This window comes from Delphinus delphis, chromosome 6, assembly GCF_949987515.2.
Source record: "Delphinus delphis chromosome 6, mDelDel1.2, whole genome shotgun sequence".
NCBI classification, from domain to species: domain Eukaryota; kingdom Metazoa; phylum Chordata; class Mammalia; order Artiodactyla; family Delphinidae; genus Delphinus; species Delphinus delphis.
The window spans coordinates 63970195-63991947 of record NC_082688.1 but is presented as its reverse complement, the minus strand read 5'-3'; the positions used below and the strand labels follow the sequence as shown (position 1 = coordinate 63991947).

At 37.7% G+C, this 21753-nt stretch overlaps 1 protein-coding gene across 2 annotated transcripts in view; it reads left to right on the top strand.

Moving 5' to 3' along the window:
• The window catches only part of FREM1 (FRAS1 related extracellular matrix 1), a 153315-nt gene extending 133103 nt beyond the window's left edge, over window positions 1–20212 (top strand). The window contains exons 29-36 of one of the 2 annotated variants that reach the window (XM_060013462.1): window positions 5556–5705; window positions 7173–7411; window positions 8101–8148; window positions 8422–8586; window positions 8766–8894; window positions 9332–9444; window positions 17920–18005; window positions 19821–20212. In XM_060013462.1, the coding sequence (XP_059869445.1) occupies window positions 5556–5705; window positions 7173–7411; window positions 8101–8148; window positions 8422–8586; window positions 8766–8894; window positions 9332–9444; window positions 17920–18005; window positions 19821–20020 (1130 nt within the window). In that variant the 3' untranslated portion in view covers window positions 20021–20212. The remainder of the gene's footprint in view (window positions 1–5555; window positions 5706–7172; window positions 7412–8100; window positions 8149–8421; window positions 8587–8765; window positions 8895–9331; window positions 9445–17919; window positions 18006–19820) is intronic. The other variant, XM_060013463.1, reaches the window with a different exon arrangement.
• Window positions 20213–21753: the final 1541 nt, after the last annotated feature.

Below are 21753 nucleotides of genomic sequence, written 5' to 3'. Positions count from 1 at the left end.
GGACAAAAGGAAAAGGCCTTGAGAAGCAGCCAGGGCGTGTGGCTTTCTGCTCCCCTGCAGAGGAGGTGTTCTGCATTCTGAGAACAGGCCATCCAATCAAGACTTTAGCCATTGTCTGCCACTGACACATGAAGTTTTGGGCAAAGGCAAAACAAAATGGCCTGAATACCATTACCACTCCAAAACTGACAACCTTAATATTAAACATAGAGGAGACTTCCCTGGTGGCGAAGTGGTTAGCACTCCACGCTCCCAATGTGCGGGGGCCTGGATTCAATCCCTCATTGGGGAACTAGATCCTACATGCATGCCGCGACTAAGAGTTCACATGCCACAACTAAGGAGCCCGCATGCCACAACTAAGGAGCCGGTGAGCCGCAACTACGGAGCCCGCCTGCCACAACTAAGACCCAGCACAACCAAAAAAAAAAAATTAAACGTAGAAAAGAAATGCCTTTCTGCAGTTCACCGCAAGTTGTACGATGTTTAGTGACTGTATGAGTTTGCTGGGGCTACCCTAATAAAGTATCACAAATCTGGTAGCTTCAAAACAAGAATTATTTTTCTAATGGTTCTGGACGCTAGAAGTTCAAGATCATGATGTGGGCAGGGTTGATTCCTTCTAAGGGCTGAGAGGGAATCTGTTCCATGCCTCTCTTCCATGCTCTGGTGCTTTGCTGGAATCTCTGGCCTTCCTTGGCTTCTGTTGCATCACCCGATCTCTGCCTTTATCTCCATAGGATGTTCTTGTTTGTGTCTGTGTCCAAATTTCCCCTTTGTATACTGACACCAGTCATAATAGATTAGGGGTCCACTCTACTCTAGTATGACTCCATCTGAATTACATCTGTAATGCCCTTATTTCCAAATAAGGTCACATTCTGAGGTACTGAGAGTTAGGACTTAAACATAGGGATTTTTGAGTGACACAACTCAACCTATAACAGAGAGCCTTACATTTGACATGGAACGATCCCGATATTGTTATTGGCCTCCTTCCTGTGATATTTAAGTTTCTGACTTGCATAATTTTGTCCCTCAGACTGACCACCCTTGAGGAGAAGAGCTATTCCTGTTATGTATTTGAAGTTTACCCTCGGGTTGCTGCAGGCTCTGGTTCTGATCAACCCTCAGATGAAAGGATTTGATGCATTGGCTCTGTGCTCTTTATGTACTTCATGTTAAGGCAGGTCCGGCCTTTCCTCTTTTCAAGAGGCAAGAGTGCTTGTCATATATCACCTTTATTATTTGAGGTCTGTTTGTCCCAAGATCAGGAGTGATTTTGGCTTTTGGTGGATTTTGAGCAGCCCACCAGGTTCTCTGTTTGGATTGATAGGGACTAGAAGATATCACACTGGAGGAGCTCCTGGAAGCTAACTCTTGCAAGTCCCACTGGGTGAGGGAATGCCCATTTGCTTTCAAGAGAGTTTACATGCTGCTTCCAGTAGATACTAAAGGCTTCTGAGGGTCTAAATCGTCATAATTTTAGAGATTATTTAGACTTTTTTTTTTTTTTTTTTTGGCGGTACACAGGCCTCTCACTGTTGTGGCCTCTCCCATTGCAGAGCACAGGCTCCGGACGCGCAGGCTCAGCAGCCATGGCTCACGGGCCCAGCCGTTCTGCGCCATGTGGGATCTTCCCGGACCGGGGTACGAACCCATGTCCCCTGCATCGGCAGGTGGACTCTTAACCACTGCGCCACCAGGGAAGCCCTATTTAGACTTTTTTTTTTGGCCACGCCGTGCGGCATGCAGGATCTTAATTCCATTTCCAGGGATTGAACCTGTGCCCCCTGCAATGGAAGCGCAAAGTCTTAACCACTGGACCACCAGGGAAGTCCCTATTTAGACATTTTAAGAAAATAAATAAATATAGCTTATAAATGAAAAAGAAACAACACTTGGGTGTTCATTGCTTTGGAACTTATTAGCCAGAAACTGTTTCATAAGCTGATGTCTTCCTTTAGAGAATGTTAGAATTCCCCGTGTCCACAGGTCCTGTAAATACTTATTTACTCCCATCTTGTTCATCCTTGCCTCTTTCAGATCTGGTGTCTTCATCCCCATTACCACCCCTTTCACCCAAAGCAATCTGTTCATTTCTTTAAAAACAGCAGCTTCCATGATTGGTGAGGAAACAGAGAGTGAGAAATCAAAGACAGTGGAATATCATAGGGTTTGAGAGCTCTTGGAGGGAGCTGAAGAGAAACTGAGGGACTTTTCAGTCTAGTGAGCTACACTCAAGTAAGCTTGCCTTGCAGCTTTGTACCAAACCAAAAGCTAACCCTGACTACCTTGCCTTCTGCTATTGTGAATAATCTTGAGTCAAAGTGCAAATATTCTTAAGAAAATGATTGTTTTCCTTTAAAATAAATGTTCTTCAGAGGTTTGCTGCATTCTTAATTGAGACTTCATCGTGCCTGAGTCAAAATGTTTTCCAAAGAACAGCTCTCTCACGTGGCATTTGCTGAAAAACATTGAGAATATGTCTTTCAATAGTGAAATGTGTTTTGCAGGAAAATATCCAGGAATTAACTCACTCTGTAAAGTGGGCTATGTCTGCATAACCTGACACCTCTCTCTCCTCTTCAGCACCTTTTGTTTCATGGGAACAGGGGGCCAGTTCATGCCTTCTGAAATTGTTTATAATCACCGTGATTTCACAAATACTTTGCACCTTGAAGGCCGGAGAGGAAGGAAAAAGAAAAACTAAGAAAGTTCTGATTTCTAATCTCATTAACCTAAAAAAGGAGGTCCTGTGTGCCTACCTGGTAGACATATAAACAAAGTTGAAATGCAGCAAACCAATCAAAAGTACTTAAATGAAACTTGGAATAGATCTTCTCTAACCATCTGGTTCTACTTCATAAGGTTTTACAAAAACTTTAAGGTTTTTTGGGGGGTGGGTGGGGCAGTGGGGGGAAGGGGTACTATAATTTATTCAACAGTTCTTAAAATGAGAAGGCAAATGGTTGGGGCTTGGGGAAAAAATTTTTTTTGTATTGGATTTTTATTTGAATAACACTTAACTTTATGGGCTTTGAGAGTCAAAACAGCTCTCTGAATATTAAAACCTTAGTATTCATATGCCTTCTTCATTGTCAAGTCTCTTTTCTCTCCATGCCAATTTATTACAACAGCTGCCTACGTGGATTCCCAACTTCTAGCCTCTCTGCTTGTCTGCCCGGGCCCCTAAATCTTCCCACATACCACTTTCAGGTTCATGTTTTTAAGACATCCATTTTCAAGAGCCTTCCCTGTTGCCTGTGGTTTAAAGTCTGAGTCTGACCCACCTAGTGTCGAGGGTTCTCTGCAGTCTGGCTATACCTACCACCTCTCTTCCCTGGCGTGACCTCTCTACTCCAGCCGGGTAATCTGCTCAGCCCTCCTGATCAAGGTCTCTGCTTTGCTATCTAACTGACTTTGCTTCTGTTGTTTTCCCATTTCCTCCCAGGTCCTTCCAACTCTGGAGCCCACATACATGTAGTATTTACCATCTATTCTGTACCTTGTGGCAGCTAATTATACACAACCTGGAATAATTGACTTTTTTGGTATTTACATCTTGTCTCTTCAAGAAGGTTTTAAATTCCTTTATGCCAGGGCTTCCTTATGTTATACCTCTAGTATTCTCCCTAGCGTCCACCAAAGGCAAGCACATAATACAAAATATATATTTTGATGGACTGATTCATCCAGCCACGAGGTGGGAGTTATGTAGTTTATATTAAATGCTTCAAATTTTGCCTTTGTAAAGACTGAAAGTAATTGATTTAAGAACTCAGTTGGAGGGACTTCCTTGGTGGCACAGTGGTTAAGAATCCACCTGCCAATGCAGGGGACACGGGTTCAATCCCTGGTCTGGGAAGATCCCACATGCCACGGAGCAATTAAGCCCGTGCGCCACAGCTACTGAGCCTGCGCTGTAGAGCCTGCGAGCCACAACTATTGAAGCCTGTGTGCCTAGAGCCCGTGCTCCGCCACAAGAGAAGCCACCGCAATGAGAAGCCTACGCACCGCAACAAAGAGCAGCCCCTGCTCGCTGCAACCAGAGAAAGCCCGCGCGCAGCAGCAAAGACCCAACGCAGCCAAAAAAAAAAAAAAAAAAAAAATCAATGAAGGACTAATACATGTTACAACATGGATGAGACTTGAAAACATTAAAAAAAAAAGTTCAAAAAAAAGAAAAACTCAGTGGATACTGAAAGCTTAACAACTTACCTGTCAGCCTATTTTTTTTTAATAAAATTATTTCAAAGACCCTTAATTTTTCTCTCAAGTGCAGGCAAGAGTAGGATAAGTGAACAGTTTCCTCTTTCCATTGGATTCTGTCGGGGATTGATGAGACTTAGATTCCATGATGAACTCTATAAGCAACATACCTTCAAGAAGGAGGCCATCATCTAGCTAGCACAACTGAGAGGCATACATCTGTAGAAAACAACCTGCAAAATACATCTGTAGAAAACAACCTGCAAGGAGAAAAGAATCCAATTTTCAGATGAGAAGCCTAGAAAAAAATGTTTAACTGCTTATATAGATGGGTTTATGGGAATAAAATCACTCAAATAGCCAATGAGTAAATGACACAGAATAAAGTTTCAAAACTTAGTCCTCAAAGGTTAAACCATAAGTTTATCTTTTTCCCCTTAAAACTGAGCCATCTTTCTTCCCTAAACAATACTTTCTTTCCTTCCTGCCAGCTCTTCTAAATAAACCCATGGGGGATGTCCTGCTATCCACGTCTTGGAAACTGGTCAAGATTTGACAATTTCAGAAGTTTCTTCCCACTTTAATATTTTGTGGTTTTGGGGTTGCTTTGTGTCCCATCTTGGTGGTGACAGGATAGCTGGGGATATGCTTGTAACATCAAAGCTCTTTTGCATTAAGTTCGCAACGTTACTGTGAACCAAGCTTGATTGTAACTCCATGAACAGAGGCAGACAGAAAGAAAAAAAAAAAAAATTGGCTCCGTCTATTTCAAGAACCCCCCCAGCCTATAAATTCTCTGTAGGAGGATATCAAACTCCTGAGTATTACATCATCAGAAAAAGCATTTGTGGGCTAGAAGGATCTCAGGAAGTAGGGCAGCCGATGGAAGCAGCTGTCGTTAGAAATCAATCATTTCTGTGAATAGCATGAAGTACCATCCAATAATCACTTCTGACTGTCTGCATCAACATCTTAAGGTTTTTCAAACTATTAAGATTTAAAGATTGCAGTACTTGTTTATTCTTAAGGAGAGAAGGGGCAGGTCAGGAAAAAATTGTCTTAGATCTCAACCGCTCACCATTTTTTGTTCATCCCTTGCCTAATGCAGCTTGCTTTTTTGGTTACAGTGTTTGCATTTAAAGGGAAACATCATTGTCCAGGAACAAATGTGGTCTCTTAATATTATTTAGGAGAACAGCACGACTTCAGCGAGTTGGTAGCAGTACAATAGCTCACTCAGGCTACTGCAGTCTAGCTGTAGACATGTTAATTAATATATTTCTCTGACACCTAGGTGATTGAAATAGCAATTAAAGAGTAATTAAAATGTTTACTTCTTGTAGGAATGTCAACTAAGATGTGGAATATAGCAATTACCTATGACGGATTAGAGGAAGATGATGAGGTCTTTGAAGTAATTCTGAACTCCCCCGTGAATGCGGTTCTTGGCACAAAGACAAAAACGGCAGTGAAAATTTTGGACTCAAAAGGAGGTATTCTTTTGATCCTCATCTTGAAATCAGGAGCAGTCCTGGCACTGTAGTTGCTTGCTTTCAACAGCCAGTGTGCTTGATAACACCTTCAAATCAAAATGCTTAATTTCTTGTCAAGAAAGCAACCCCAGTCGTGATGTAGGCCCTTTATTCTGGTTTCTGCTTCATGTGGTTTTCCTCCTGCTAAGAACGACCGTTTTGAGAAAAGCAACAAGTCAGAGCTTCGTTGTTTTTTTCCTCACCCGTTTGTTGTTCTCACCAAGGGGGAAACAATGTCGCTGAGAATCTATCGACAATTATTTTCCCCCCAGAGTTTATAGGGCTGTAATTATCTTCCTCTGTTAAAGAGAGCTCTTAATGCCTAAAATCTGAGTCCCCACTGTAGCGTGACCCCGAAAATTCTGAGAGGAAGGAATTGGAGAAAAATAGATGTGAAAGATGCAGCTGGCTTGGGGATTCAGGAGCAGCTGGAGAATATTAATTAATAACCTTGGGTTGCACGGCCAAATAGGTCCTGGATAGTATATGCTAAAGAGCAACGTGTGAACTAAATAAAATAAAAAGCAGCCCAAAGTCTTGGTGCTCTGACGTTTTTCCTGCCAAATACCTTTTACTTATTTGTCTATTTAGCAGTTGACAAGTGTCCAGTTACTATGCTTGGTCTCACCTTCCTATTTTGACACATCACGCCCTACAGGCCGTATGTTTTTCTTACCTGAAATTTATTATCTCCTCTTTCTCATCCTATAATAAAAACAGACACTATCCTCTTTCCTTTACCATAGCATCTCTCCCATACCACCTTACCTCACCAAATTCATTTCTTTTTCAGTAGAATTTTCTGGTCACATTAAGTACATAAATACATAAAATACACACTTTACGCATGAAGTGTAAAGTATCCAGACGAGGCTGCTCGATTTAGCATTTTTTCATACTAATTGGCAATATTTCTAATCAAAGGAGCTCCATTAAGATTTACTGGATCTTTTCTGTAACAGTTAAATGCTCATTTTTATAACTGTTAACTTGATTTCACTGACATCTTCAAACAATTCCAGTTTCTCCCTCTAGGAGATTGGGGAAAGGATGAACACTTTAAAGTGTTTGTGCAATGATACTTGATCAGGGAGTAAACCCGATAATATGGAGGAGTTCTATAATATGAAGGGAGGCTATTGCCCAGGTAGAAGGGATGATTATAAAATCACGACAGTGATTTTCATCTGTGGTTCGTGAAATCAATTTCATGACTTATAGTCACCCTGTAGATGTGCAGAAGGGCACAGCCTTTCTGGATGAACACTGATGAAGAGTAAAGGGGTTTCTGGCAAATGGCAGAAGGCAACATCTGGTGGGAAAATCATCCGTCTGAGTTTCATGACAAGCTGCTCCAGGGACTTTCTCCATGTGATCACTTATCTGTTTGTGTAAAATGAACTGACCTGCCATTTTGTGCGCCTCCAGGACAGTGCCATCCTTCATATGCCTTCAATGCAAACATGCCCAATGCATGGGAGAAGGGCATTTGGAGGCTGCTCTCCCCAGGGGCTTCCTCACGCACCACTTCTGGTTCCTTTCATCCGGAAAGAAGACCCCTTCCGTCTTCCAAGCAGCTAGCAGTCGCCAAGGGAGACACCCTGCGGGACTTGGATTCTGAAGATCTTTCTGTCATGAAGCTTAGGACCCAAGGGAATGGCAAAAGAGTAAGGATGGGGACCTCTTTGGTTTTGATGTGTGGAGTGCATACTGAAAGGATCAAAAGATCTTAATAAGTATTCTGAAACACTGTGGAAGCTGTTCTGGTTCTCACAGTGACTGAGGGCCATGGTGATTTTCACGGTTCCTTATACCATCATGAAGTGCCTTTCGTATACAAATATCATAATGCCGACCTACTTCATTTATTGTACTGACTGAGGTGATAGATGTACTGACTCATCCATTTGATTTCTGCTTTGGTTCCTTTTGTGATCAAGACAGATGGGGAATGACCAGTGACGCTGAAATAGAATGAGATTAAATGATCTACTTGGGTGTGGAAACAATGGCTTTGACATTATCAGCCTAGTTTTCTAACCAGGCACACACTCATGGGGGTGTGTGTGTGTGTGTGTGTTTTCTTGGACCTCTGTGTAGTATAGATGTACCAAAAAAATAAGGATGTTTTTTCTCTCTAACTGGGACTAAGAATAGATGAGTCAACATTGATAAAGTGCCATTAGGTCCAGTGATTTTATAAAAATTCCAATGATTTAGGCATGGAAAATCTTAAGAAAAATATATGTTTAAAAATTTTTCAGTCATTAAAAATATCTTATTGGAAGGGTTTTACCCTACTGCTAATTATTATTCAAGTCAATTTTTTTCATATTTTGTTCTCTCTTGATTTCAGGTCCATCCATCCTCTGTTTATAGAAATGGAACAGACATCATCTACAATGTAAGCATAGTCTGAGAGAATTGCTAAATTTCTTGTATTTATGGATACAAAATATTTAGTGAAACTACCTTTCATAACTGTTATATTTATGTATTTCTCTTAAAAACATGTTTTGAAATTTGTTTTAGAAGCTTGGGTGGTCAGAAAAAAAAATACACCTTTTATCTTTTTGTTTTGATCCAATTTTCGGATTGCTCATTTTTGCAACAAATGTTTTTGTTTGCTCTCTTGGTGTTTATTTTTTCTTTATTGTTGTTTGTTGATTTCCTCAAGTATCATGGAATGATTTCCCTGAAACTGGAGGATGACAGTTCCTCAACTCACAAAAGTAAGGCCAAAGTATCCATTGTTAGTCAGCCACAAAAGACAATCAAAGTGGCAGAACTGCCTCAAGCAGATAAGGAGGAATCCACAACTGGCTCACACTTCCCCCAACAGGTATGAAAATCTCTTCACTTCCTATTCACTTTACAACAAGCTGTGTTCTGGGTCATAAAACAGCCTTCAGGCTTGGGGATAGTTGATGCAATACAAATGCTACTCAACAAAGGATGACCTAAAAGAGGTACAAGTGTGATCAACTTACATCAAGTCTGAATCACCTTTCTTTGCCATAGGACCGTTTGCCCTCATTTCCAAAGAACTGCACACTGGAATTAAAGGGACTCTTCCACTTTGAAGAAAGCCTCCAAAAGCTGTATAAGTGCAATGGAATTGCCTGGAAATCTTGGAGCCCTCACACCAAGGTGGGACACAGGCCGAGCAGCCAAGTACCTGTACTTGCAGCATGTCCCATGATAAGCTGAGAGAGAGGGAGTGCCCTGTCCACTCCTGCTACCTCGGCCTGCTCTGTTACACTTCGAAGGTGAAGAGGAAAAGATGGCCAGTTGGCGTTTTAAAAATCACAAAACACATTAGTTAAGCAATACAATTTGAAAAGATGTTTACTTATTTTATTCAATTATCATAATGTCAAAGTGTAAAATTAAAACACTGCTGACTTTACCAGTGTGTTCCATAAAAAGCCATTGCATTTCTCAAAGTAGAGGATTGGGATTAAGGCTGACCTCCTTTCTGGTGACAAAATTACTCACATTAGGGGACTCATAGGACTCGCTATGCTGAGAACAGACTCTAGATTGTAAAGACCATTATAATGTGAACATGGACAACTATTTTTCAGGTGGAAGATAAATCATGCCCAGCTGGGTGGCACCATCACTTAGGCTACTGCCACTCCTTGATCACAGAGCAGAAGGGCACCTGGATCGTAGCCGCCCAAGCTTGCAGGGAACAGTAAGAAACCCTGTTTCACATTTGATTGATGTTTCTTTGCTGATGTTTCTCTGTTCTCTCATGGAACTGTAATGTTGCTTCATTCATTCAAGCGTTGAGTGTCTGATATCTACCTGGCTTTGTTTTAGGATTTTGGAGGGAGCTCTGTAGTTCAGAATGGATTTGGGCTGACCTTAATAATGTGTTTTGACTTAGCTCTTTTATGATAAAACTGTGCCATTGCCACAGTTCTATTTTTTTTTTAATATCTTTATTGGAGTATAATTGCTTTACAATGTTGTGTTAGTTTCTGCTGTATAACAAAATGAATCAGCTATACGTATACATATATCCCCATATCACAGTTCTATTTTTTAGCCTCTCTATCTTAAACTTTTGGAGAAAGTCAGAAGGAGATTCTCTGAGTCAGCAGTGTTGCAGATTCTAGATTTATTAAATAGTAATTCCTGCCCACTGATTTGAAAATATATAGCAATGAAAAGTCTTATGGCATCAGGCCTATAACAATGTAAGAGGCATTGATGATTATGAAACCAGACGAGTTGGACAAAGGGTGATTGGATAACAGAACACTCAATGAAAGATGACTCGTGGTCAGATAATGACAACAAAATTTATCTAGCTGAGGCAGACTTTAAAAATGCATATGTAACTATCTCTGACCCTCCTTTTTTGCCTCCCTGGATATTATCCAAAGCAATGCAATTAGACTAATATGTTCCATGGCTAGAAATTGAGACTAGATAAATTGCTGGTGGATATCAGTCAGATTTTGCACTTCATCAAATTTTAAAAGTTATGTTCATCTAAAGACACTATTAAGAAAATGAAAGGTTAGACCACATTTGGGAAAAGCTCATCTCAAATCATGTATCTGATAAAGGTCTCAAGTCCAGAAAATATAAACATCTCCTACAAATCAGTGACAACCAGATTTTTATAAAATAGCATATACACTACCAAATGTAAAACCGATAGCTAGTGGGAAGCAGCCACATAGCACAGGGAGATCAGCTCTGTGCTTTGTGACCACCTAGAGGGGTGGGATAGGGAGGGTGGGAGGGAGGGAGACGCAAGAGGGAAGAGATATGGGAACATATGTATATGTATAGCTGATTCACTTTGTTATAAAGCAGAAACTAACACACCATTGTAGAGCAATTATACTCCAATAAAGATGTTAAAAAAAAATAGCAATTGACTTTGAGATTTCACAAGTAAAGAGAGACAGTTGGTCAATAAAGACATGAAAAAAGGTGCCCACCACCATTAGATGTCAGAGAAATGCAAATTAAAACCACAATAAAATACCACTTCACACCCACTAGAATAGTTAAAATCACAAAGACTATGTTGTAGAGCAAATGGAATTCTCATTTATTGTTGGTGGAATTGTAAAATGGTACAACCTCTTTGTAGAACTGTCTTGCAGTTTCTTATAAAGTTACATGCGTCTGCCCTGTGACCTAGCAATTCTACTCCTAGGTATTTACCCAAGAGAAATAATAATATATGTTTAAAAAAAAGCACTTACAAGAATTTCATTAGTAACCTTTTTAATAACAGTAGTTTGGGTCATTTGTCTTCTTGTTATTGATTTATAGGAATTGTGTATATTTTCTCCATCAAAAAGGGAATAGACAAATTTTCTTTTCTTGATAAATTAATTTTTTTCTTTAGAATATAGAAATATTATTTTACAAATTTATTTTTTATGGAAGTATAGTTGATTTACAATGTTTCAGGTGTACAGCAAATTACATATATATGTATATATATTTATATTCTTTTTTTCAGATTCTTGTCCATTATCGGTTATTACAAAATATTGAATATAGTTCCCTGTGCTATACAGTAGGTTCTTATTGTTTATCAATTTTATATATAGTAGTGTGTAGCTGTTAATCCCAAATTCCTGATTTATCCCTCCCCCCCTCTTTTCCCCTTTGGTAACCATGAGTTTATTTTCTTTGTCTGTGAGTCTATTTCTGTTTTGTAAATAAGTTCATTTGTATCATTTTTTTTCAGATTCCGTATGTAAGTGATATCATATGATATTTGTCTTTCTCTGTCTTACTTCACTTAGTATGATAATCTCTAGTTGCATCCATGTTGCTACAAATGGCACTATTTCATTCCTTATTATGGCTGAGTAATATTCCATTGTGTGTGTGTATATATATATATATATATATATATATATATATATATATATATATACCATGTGGCTGAGTAATATTCAATTGTATATATATAGACCATTTCTTCTTTATCCATTCATCTGTTGATGCACATTTAGGATGCTTCCATGTCTTTGCTATTGTAAATAGTGCTGCTGTGAACACCATGGTGCATGAATCTTTTCACGTTAGAGTTTTCGTCTTTTCCAGATATATGCCCAGTAGTGGGATTGCTGGGTTATATGGTAACTCTATTTTTAGTTTTTTAAGGAACCTCCATAGTGGCTGCACCAATTTACATTTCCATTAACAGTATAAGAGGGTTCCTTTTTTCCCCACCCTCTCCAACATTTATTATTTGTGAGCTTTTTGGTGATGGTCATTCTAACCAGTGAGAGGTGATACCTTAGTGTAGTTTTGATTTGCATTTCTCTAATAATTAGCAATCTTGAGCATCTTTTCATGTGCCTGTTGGCCATCTGTATGTCTTCTTTGGAGAAATGTCTATTTAGATTTCTGCCCATTTTTCAATTGGATTGCTTGGCTTTTTTTGATACTGAGCTCTTTATATATTTTGGAAATTAATCCCTGTCAGTAGCATCATTTGCAAATACTTTCTCCCATTCTATAGGTTGCCTTTTCATTTTGTTTATGGTTTCCTTTGCCATGCAAAAGCTTTTAAGTTTAATTAGGTCCCATTTGTTTATTTTTGCTTTTGTTTCCATTATTCTAGGAGACAGATCCAAAAAAATATTGCTGCGATTTATGTGAAAGAGTGTTCTGTCTATGTTTTTCTCTAGGAGTTTTGTAGTATCCAGTCTTACATTTAGATATTTAATCCATTTTGAGTTTATTTTTGTATATGGTGTTAGAGAATGTTCTAATTTCATTCTTTTACAGGTAGCTGTCTGATTTTCCCAGCACCACTTATTGAAAAGACTGTCTTTTCTCCACTGTATATTCTTGTCTCATTTGTCATAGATTAATTAACCATAAGTGCGTGGGTTTATTTCTGGGCTTTCTATCCTGTTGCATTGATCTGTGTGTCTGTTTTTGTGCCAGTACCATAGTCTTTTGATTACTATAGCTTTGCAGTATAGCCTGAAGTTAGGAAGTGTGATTCCTCGAGCTCCATTCTTCTTTCTCAAGATTGTTTTGGCTATTCAGAGTGTTTTTTGTTTCCATACAAATTAAATTTTTTTTTTTTGTTCCAGTTCTGTGAAAGATACCATCAGTAATTTGATATGGATTGCACTGAATCTGTAGATTGTCTTGGGTAGTATGGTCATTTTAACAATATTGATTCTTCCAATCCAAGAACACAGTATAAGTTTCCATCTGTTTGTCATCTTCAGTTTCTTTCATCACCATCTTATAGTTCTCGAAGTACAGGTCTTTTGCCTCATTAGGTATTCCTAAGTATTTTATTCTTTTTGATGCAGTAATAAATGGGATTATTGCCTTAGCTTCTCTTTCTGATATTTTGTTGTTAGTGTATAGAAATACAACAGATTTGGGTAATTAGGTGGATCAATAAAATAAAAAAGATATTGGGCGACTAATACAGGGTTGTCAAAATGAAGACATCAACAATATTACCTTAAATTGCCATTATTTCACAAGAAATGTTTTTTGACACCAAAAACCTAGAAGATCATAATCTCAGAATAATGGTATTAAGAAATACATAAATAGGTATTTTGTTCTGCAGTAAACTATTATAAAATCCAGTATAATAGTGACGGAAATTTTCTATCTCCCCTATTAATTCAAGAGGATTAGTGATCGTATATAGCAGATCAAACATTATAAGCAGTTTCAGAACTAACTTTTTCATATCATTGTGAAGTTAATTTTATAAACCTCTGGTTTCAGGGAATTGTTTTAACTGTAGTACTGAGACCTTTTTTTAGATGTAAAACTGAGACAGCTTTCAGAACAAGAGAAAGTTTTCAGGGGGCAACTGGAGTTTTTCCATCATATTTTAGAGAGTGACATTATGTATCTATCAGTAATATAAACTATTTTGACTTACATGTTATGTATTTACCATATTGGTCCAGAAATTAAAGCATTTATCAAATACCATTTCTGACGGTATTCCAGGGTGTGTAAGAGATAAAATATATTTGGTGTGAGATTTTTATTTTTTTTTCCTAAATTAATCAGTTTATTGTTAGGCAGATTGTTCTTTTTTTTTTTTTTAAATAAATTTATTTATTTATTTTTGGCTGTGTTGGGTCTTCATTTCTGTGCGAGGGCTTTCTCTAGTTGTGGTAAGTGTGGGCCACTCTTCACTGCAGTGCGGGGGCCACTCTTCATCGTGGTACGTGGGCCTCTCACTATCGCGGCCTCTCTTGTTGCGGAGCACAGGCTCCAGACGCGCAGGCTCAGTAGTTGTGGCTAACGGGCCCAGTTGCTCTGCGGCATGTGGGATCTTCCCAGACCAGGGCTCGAACCCGTGTCCCTGCATTGGCAGGCAGATTCTCAACCAGTGCGCCACCAGGGAAGCCCGAGATTTTAAAAATATCATAAAAAGCTTCTAATTTTCAAATTTTAAGTGAAAAATGGGTATGAATATTTGACCTGATGGCTTTTGTATGATACTTCAATATGCATTTTATTTCAAAAGGACAATAAGAATGATGATCCCAAGAACAGTTAATACTAGTTACAGGCATTCCAGCAAATGCCTAGCAGCAGATTAAAAGCAAACTAAAACAAAAATAAAAGATCTGCACGTTCTTTTGGATCAGTCATTTTAAGAGGAACACTTTTGGATGACAAGGCCACCTCCTCAGTATATTTTTCTCTGAACCCCAAGACCTCCCCTGTCATCCAACATGTTTTCATTCATTCTATGGGCCTCTCTGCTTCCCTTCACCCATTACTTTTCAGGTTCATTTAGTCCTCTTCTCCAACCTCTTTCTCTTGAAAAATAAATATTCCTCTGGGAATTATCGATTCCTTCTGTGATGTAAAATTAATAGTTTCAACATTTTATAACCTGGCTATTTACCTTCTCATGAATATTTTTAGGAGATGGTTTTAGATTCTATAATTAGAATTAATATGCATCTAGAGTGTTTTTGTTTGGTCTCAGGGACCATTTTTCAATTCTCGGTTATGTTTCCTCAGGCTCCCTTGCTACCTGATGGTCCTTTACGTATGGTCATTTACAGCACCCGTGTTTCAAGAAGAACAGCAAATTTTACTCTATCCTTTGTCCTTAATCAGATTGCTAACTCAACCCAATCTTTATCTCCAATCTCCTTTGCTCCCCATTGGTGTTTTATTATTTTTCTAGCCCAGAGGAGCCAGACTTCTAGATTAGGTATTTCTTGAATTTACATACTGTAATCTCATCTGCTCATTTCCTTAGGCAGTCATTGTACATTTGGTAATTCTATTATTATAGATCGTTATCTATGAAACCATTTTGCTTTCCCACAGGAATGTCTGGAACCCCTGCTGACCTATCCTTAAAGATTTAGTCTAAAATACATCTATATTTAATCAAAAAGTTTCAAAGAAGTAGGTGTTTATTTCTGTAGCTGAAAAAATTAAGGTTTCTGTTTTTAATACTACACTTTGAATGCTTTCAACTTTCAGAGCTGTCAAAAGATTTTTATTTGTGTGTGTCTCTATATTTTATTTTTATATCTCTATAATATATACATATCTATATAGTTAATATTCTCTATTTTATTTGTATATGGGTATAAAAGAAAATGAATGGTATTTTTATAAAATAATCAACATACAAATGCCTAAATATTTTTTTTGTAAATAACTATGGTCTAACATTTTACGTAGCCTAAACACAGCTGTTTTCCCCTCTTGCTCTTTTGGGACTTTTTGCTTCTCATAGCATCAAAAAGGAAATCAAACTTGTACTTGACCAGCTAAAATGGATTTTACAAAGTATCTTTTAAAGACAGTTTCAAGGATCTTAAAGCAGGAGGAGATGTTAAATATCCTTGAATAAAACCTGTTCCTTCCTGATAAAGACATTGAGGCAGAAGTTACATCCATAAAGAAATTGGGGACAGAGCAGGAAGTGGAACCCAGGTGTCCCATGTTCTGTCTAATACACCACATTGACTGAAGCAGCCCCTCAAGCCCTCCCTCAGTCTATATTTTATACACATTTCATATTCCATGTTCTAAACCCGCAGCACCTCAGAATTACCGTATTGGATGTGAGAGAGAGGGGAGAAAAATTGGCTATCGTATCTGCTGTAACTGTCAGATAGGAGCTGACAGTAAGTAGTAAAGTCAGAACCAAGTCACACAACCCAAATCCGGCAGCCCAAGGACATTCAGAAATGTGGGGAAGAGCCTACCTATCTCAGAAGGCCCTGAAGTCACCACTGCATCATACAAAACTAAACTACTGTACTAGTAGGAAAAAAATCATTAAGAGACAGGTTAGATTATGTTCACTCTACATGATCTGGAAAAGCAGAGAAATGAATCTAAAGTTTGGAAAGATATAGGCAAAATGAAAAAAAATTCAACAGTCTAAACTTGTGACAAGTATGTATTACTAATGATGTTTCCTGCTTTTTAAAATATCAGTAGATATTAACCAGGCAAGAAGATCAAGGTGATTTTGTTTGTTTCTTTTTTTTTTTTTTTGAGACTTTCTGTATTAGAAAAAGAAGAAAAGAAAAAGAATAATTATTTATTGGCTTTTTACTTAAAGCATTTTAAAGAGCTTTTAATGAACACTGTTGGGGAATTAGATAGAATCAAATATTGCTTATAGGAATAATTCAGCTAGCTGAGAAAATAATTCATAAGGAATTCTTATGCCTGTTAAGAGTGTCTGTCATCAGAAAGACAAGAGAGAACAAACACTGGCAAGGATGTGGAGAAAAGGAAACCTTTGTAAACTGTTGGTAGGATTGTAAAATGGTGAAGCCACTATGGAAAACAGTATTGAGTCCCCTCAAAAGTTAAAAATTGAACTACCATATGACCCAGCATTTCCTCTTCTGGGAATATGTCTGAAGGGAATGAAAATACTATGTCGAAGATGTATCTGCACCCCCATGTTTATAACAGCATTTTTTACAATAGCCAAGACATGGAAATGACCCAGGTGTCCATCAACAGATGAACAGATAAAGAAATTGTGGTACACGCACGTGCGCGCGCGCGCGCGCACACACACACACACACACACACGCGGATATTATTCAGCCATAAAAATAAGGAAATCCTGCCAATTGGGACAACACGAGTAGACCTTGAGGGCATTATGCTAAGTGAAATAAGTCAGACAGAGAAAGACAAATACTATATGATCTCACTTACATGTGGAATCTAAAAACAAAAAGTCACAGAAAAAGAGATCAGATTTGTGGTTACCAGAGGTGAGGGATGTGAAGTGGGAGAGTTAGATGAAGGTAATCAAAAGACATAAACTTCCAGTTATAAGTAAATACAGGGGATGTAATATATAACATGATGACTATTGTTAACACTGCTGTGTGGTAGATTTGAAAGTTGTTTAGAGAGTAAATTCCAAGAGTTCTCATCACAAGGAGAAAAGCATTTTTTTCTTTTCTTTTCTTTTTTTTTTTTTTGTAACTGTATGAAATGATGGGTGTTAACTAAACATATCGTGGTAATCAAAGTTCACTATATATGTAAGTCAAGTCATTATGCTGTATACCTTAAACTTATTAAAAATAGAATTATATTTTGGGGAAAATGTTTATATATATTTGTAAGAACAGGTGCTTTAACTTCTGCACAACATACGAAGGTTTGACAGTGAGGCTGAGCCTGTTTCTCTGGGTGGGATGAAAGAGTCACAAATATTGGGATATTTGACTAAACATGCAAAGCTCAAAATGTCGGCTTCAAGTAATTTTATCCGAATAGTTTGGGTTACCTTACTGGCCAAATTAACTGGGAAATTGCAAAATTTGTGCCATTTAGAGATACACTTCCCATGAGAAGAGTCATTTTTTGGCATTAAGTAATTAATCTATATAAGTAAGCAGTTGCTGATTTTCTCAAAAGATGTTTAAAACCCATTGAATTTGTGCTTTAAAGCCCAGATATTATTACACAATATCACTTTCTTTGCTGTCACCTACCCCACCCTGCAAATACTCATTAATATAAAAAAATAGAGTATTAAAATCTTGGAAAGTTCTTTCTACATACATAGCTTTTTTTCTATTTTAAATTATCTTTGATTTGCATTATGCATTTCACATCAGCAGAAATGTTGAATTCCTTGTCACTGACACTCTCATTTTCGTGTGTTTGCACCTAGTCACCTGGGCAGCCTTGTAACTGTCCTCTCCAGGCAGCATATGCAATGGCTTTGGGACATCAGTGGAAGAAAGCCCTTTTGGATAGGCAAGTATCCGCGCTGCCCTGAGGGGGAAGGCAAGAACGCGAAGAGAACGTCTCCCTTCCTTAGGCCAAATAATTGTGGTTTACAATAATAAGCAATGGTTAGACAGTTGGACAGTCTGTCTTTTAAAACTCATCTTAATTACATAATACTTTCATTTATAGGCATCTAGCTCCAAGAAATAATGTGGAATGTGATTCAATTTATAAGTAAGAGAATTTTTAAAATGTTATTTCTAAAAGTAAAAAATTAGAAACAGTTGTAAATAGGGGATGGTGAAATAAATTACAGTATAGCCATATGAAAGAATATTTAATATTTAATGCTTTTGTAAGGCATCAAATATTAAAGACATGACAAAATACCTTATGTTTATGAATTCATTCAATGTTGAATGCATATTGCATATAAAATATGTAATGCACTGCATTTGTGGCAAGGTGCTAAGTGAAAAAGCACTGTCTACAGCCATATGAAGCATGAAATAATTTAGAATAAAAAAGAAGTGTATGTATGTGTGATATATATACATATATACTTATATATATAGACATAAAAAGAAATAAGCCAAAAAGTTAGAAATTTATTTTGTATCTCCAGTTAAGAATTATAGATCTTAATTTTATCCTTTGTTTTCTGAAGTTTTAATATTTTCTACAGTTTTAACAGTAATACAAATCTTTTCAAGCCAGTTTAGAAATAGAATTCTCAGGGTGCACTGAAGTTACTATTCTTACCATCTCTCCTTAAAGGTATTGTATTTCAGGGAATTATAATAAATGCACTCTTGGCTTCTCAAAATCTCTGTAATACTCAGTGAGCGTCTAATTCTGAACTCATCTGAGAGTATTAAATTAAGGCTGGAAGATAAATTTTCTCTATGTCCACAATGACTGATGTCAAGGCTCTATCCCCAAAAAGTCCTTGGGCATAGCATCACCTGATCAATAATTCAAAGAAACAGTCCAGAGGAGACAGTCATTCCCAACCAAAAATACTTCATTTTATTCTACCCCAAAATACAGAATGAGAACCAGTGGGGAGAGGGTTACATGCTATGTAACAAAGACTGTTTTCATGGTCAAATTTGGTTTGGGAGCTGCCAGGCCATCCTATTGCAGAGGATTCTTTTCTCATGCTATTATTTTTATTTCTATTCTGAAAGACAGGAGGAGGAATGCTTCTTTAAGAAAAATTACAAGAGCTTTACAACATTGAAGTGTAATTTTCAAAAAACTGCCAGTGGGAGTAGAGAGACAAGTTGAGAAAAGCTGCTTTTTATTAGAACTGTAGCAGATTGAAAAAACCTTAAGCTCCAGACTAAAAATAATACTTAGTAAGCTACTTTCAAATATAAAAACCGAGACATTTAAATCGTGAGGGAGAAGAATAGACAAGAGTGTGATAGGAGTTCTGCCTGTAGGATACTATGAATAATAATTGCTATTTATTAAACACTTATATGTCATGAGCTTTATATGAGTTATCTGTTTTAATCCTCAAAACAGGCTTGGATATATTTAGATATACACTTCTGAGTTGAGAAAACTAAAACTCACAGAACTCAGAGAGGTTAAATAACCTGCCCAAAGATGTTCAACTAGCAAGTGGTGGAGCTAGGATTTGGATTCCAGTCTGCCTGACCCCAAAGCCTTGTGTTCTCACTTGTGTCTCATAGGATTCCCAGGTCCTAGTCCTTGTTTTAGAACGTAGGCCTACATTTGTATGTGATTACTTAACTTCAAATAACAGGTTGATATGCTGTCCAATTGTAAATGTAATAAAATCCTATGGCGCACTTCTTTGGTTCACATTAGGTTTGAATGACCAAGTGCATGCTGGCCACTGGGAGTGGATCGGCGGTGAACCTGTGACCTTCACCAACTGGAGGAGAGGGCCTCCTCAACGTTCAAAGCCTGGCAAGAACTGTGTTTTGGTTCAAAGACAAGGAAAATGGCAAACAAAGGACTGTAAGAAGGGCAGATCTCACAATTATATGTGCTCCAGGAAACTCTAAATGTAACTGGCCCTACAGGTGCCCACTTGGGATTTCTTACCTATTTATTTCCAGGATATGTGCACATGGCTCAATAGAAAACAGGGTGTCATGACTGACTGGTACATTTTTTTTTTTTTTTACTCATAGTGATTGAAGGATTCTATCTAGTAAAGAAGAAACACAGTTAAATAGTTCCGGGAAGTTTGATAAATGAATGTTACTTATAGGAAGAGATAAAATTTTTGCATCTCAATACCTTCCAAAATAAAACCCCAAGTATTATATGGCACAAGATTTGATTATTCCGGAGACCTCACTCCATATTTCAGTCAATACGAATTTCATGGTCCTTGGATGTTTTTGGTCCCAATACCTCAAATGAGTCCATTCTGAAATCTATATTGCAGGTGCTTCTACTACTTCAATCTGAGGGAAGCTCACCCTGCCAGTTCATTAAATCAAGGTTGAACTGCAAAGGGTTGCTTTGTCCCTTTGGAGCCCTTTCACATGTGAAAGCTGAGAGGCTGTGGATAAAAAGGAGAATTCTCTGTGGTGAAAAAGGAAGGCTTTAGATGGAAGAATCTGGCAGATGGAAACTCATCTGCAAAGCTCTAGTTCAGGTAAGAATTCAGGGGCTACCTGTCCTTCTGAGGTCTACCCATCACTACTCACAAGACAGATCTCCTTTTCTAATAAGAATGGTGCACCATTCCAAAGCAAATGTTTGGGTTTCCCCAGCTTTACAGGGTCATGAGAAATTTGAAGTAACATGAGCCTTTCTCTTCATTCATGTTTATAGTACTGACAGGCATTTCTCAAGGACATTTGGAATAAAAAGCATATATGAATGATGATTAACATATGGGAGAAAAATATGACTTTCTCAAAAGTGTCCCAATGAACTGTGCTGATGAACAAAGAAAAGTAATACTGAAAACAGAGCTCTTGAAAGCCTATCTTCTCAGAAAGGATTTTGATACAATTTTGAGCACTTAAATATTTAATATTTGTAGAAATGCCATGTTAACCTGATTCCCTAATGAAAAGGTACCTTATTAATTTATAATGGCTGCTGAGTGAAACATTTTGTAGCAGTGATGCATGTTGCAGCCTTGCAAGGACTCCCTTCTGAAATCAAGGTTTAATTACAGGAAATTAAAAATTAATTTCTAAACCATTTACTCAAAATTTTCCTCTTTTCATAATCCCTGAAAAATATGGTTATGCCACATGTGACTTGCTATATGAGCACCAGGGTCACTTCAGAATCAAAATGGAGTTACTAAGTGGACCAAAGTTTTGGTGCAGGTTTTATTATAAAAATACCCTGAGAGAAACTAAAAGTGACTGAAGAAATTCAGTCCCGTTTCTGGTTATAAAACATGACCAGCTTATTTTATTTGTGCTCATTTATCAAGATTTTGGTTAATAGAAATATTTACAAAAAGAGGTTGGAATGAGATTTAGACATTCTGCATCTTATTAAATTCCAACATCTTTGTGGAGTTGGGAGACTCCTTACCTTAGATATCACAAGTAGGCTCTGGACTGCTGTGATACACAGGCCTTCTGTATGACACAAGTAGTTTCTGGTGTTTAACCAAAAGAAGTAAAACCCATTCTCTGTATCAGTTCAAATCCCTTCTGATCCACTGGCTTCCGCAATGTGGAAAGGTGGGATGCCGAAGAAAGAAATGAAGAGCTGTTTACCTAAAGGGCTATATCCTAGGAGGGAAAGTAAAAGTTCAAGG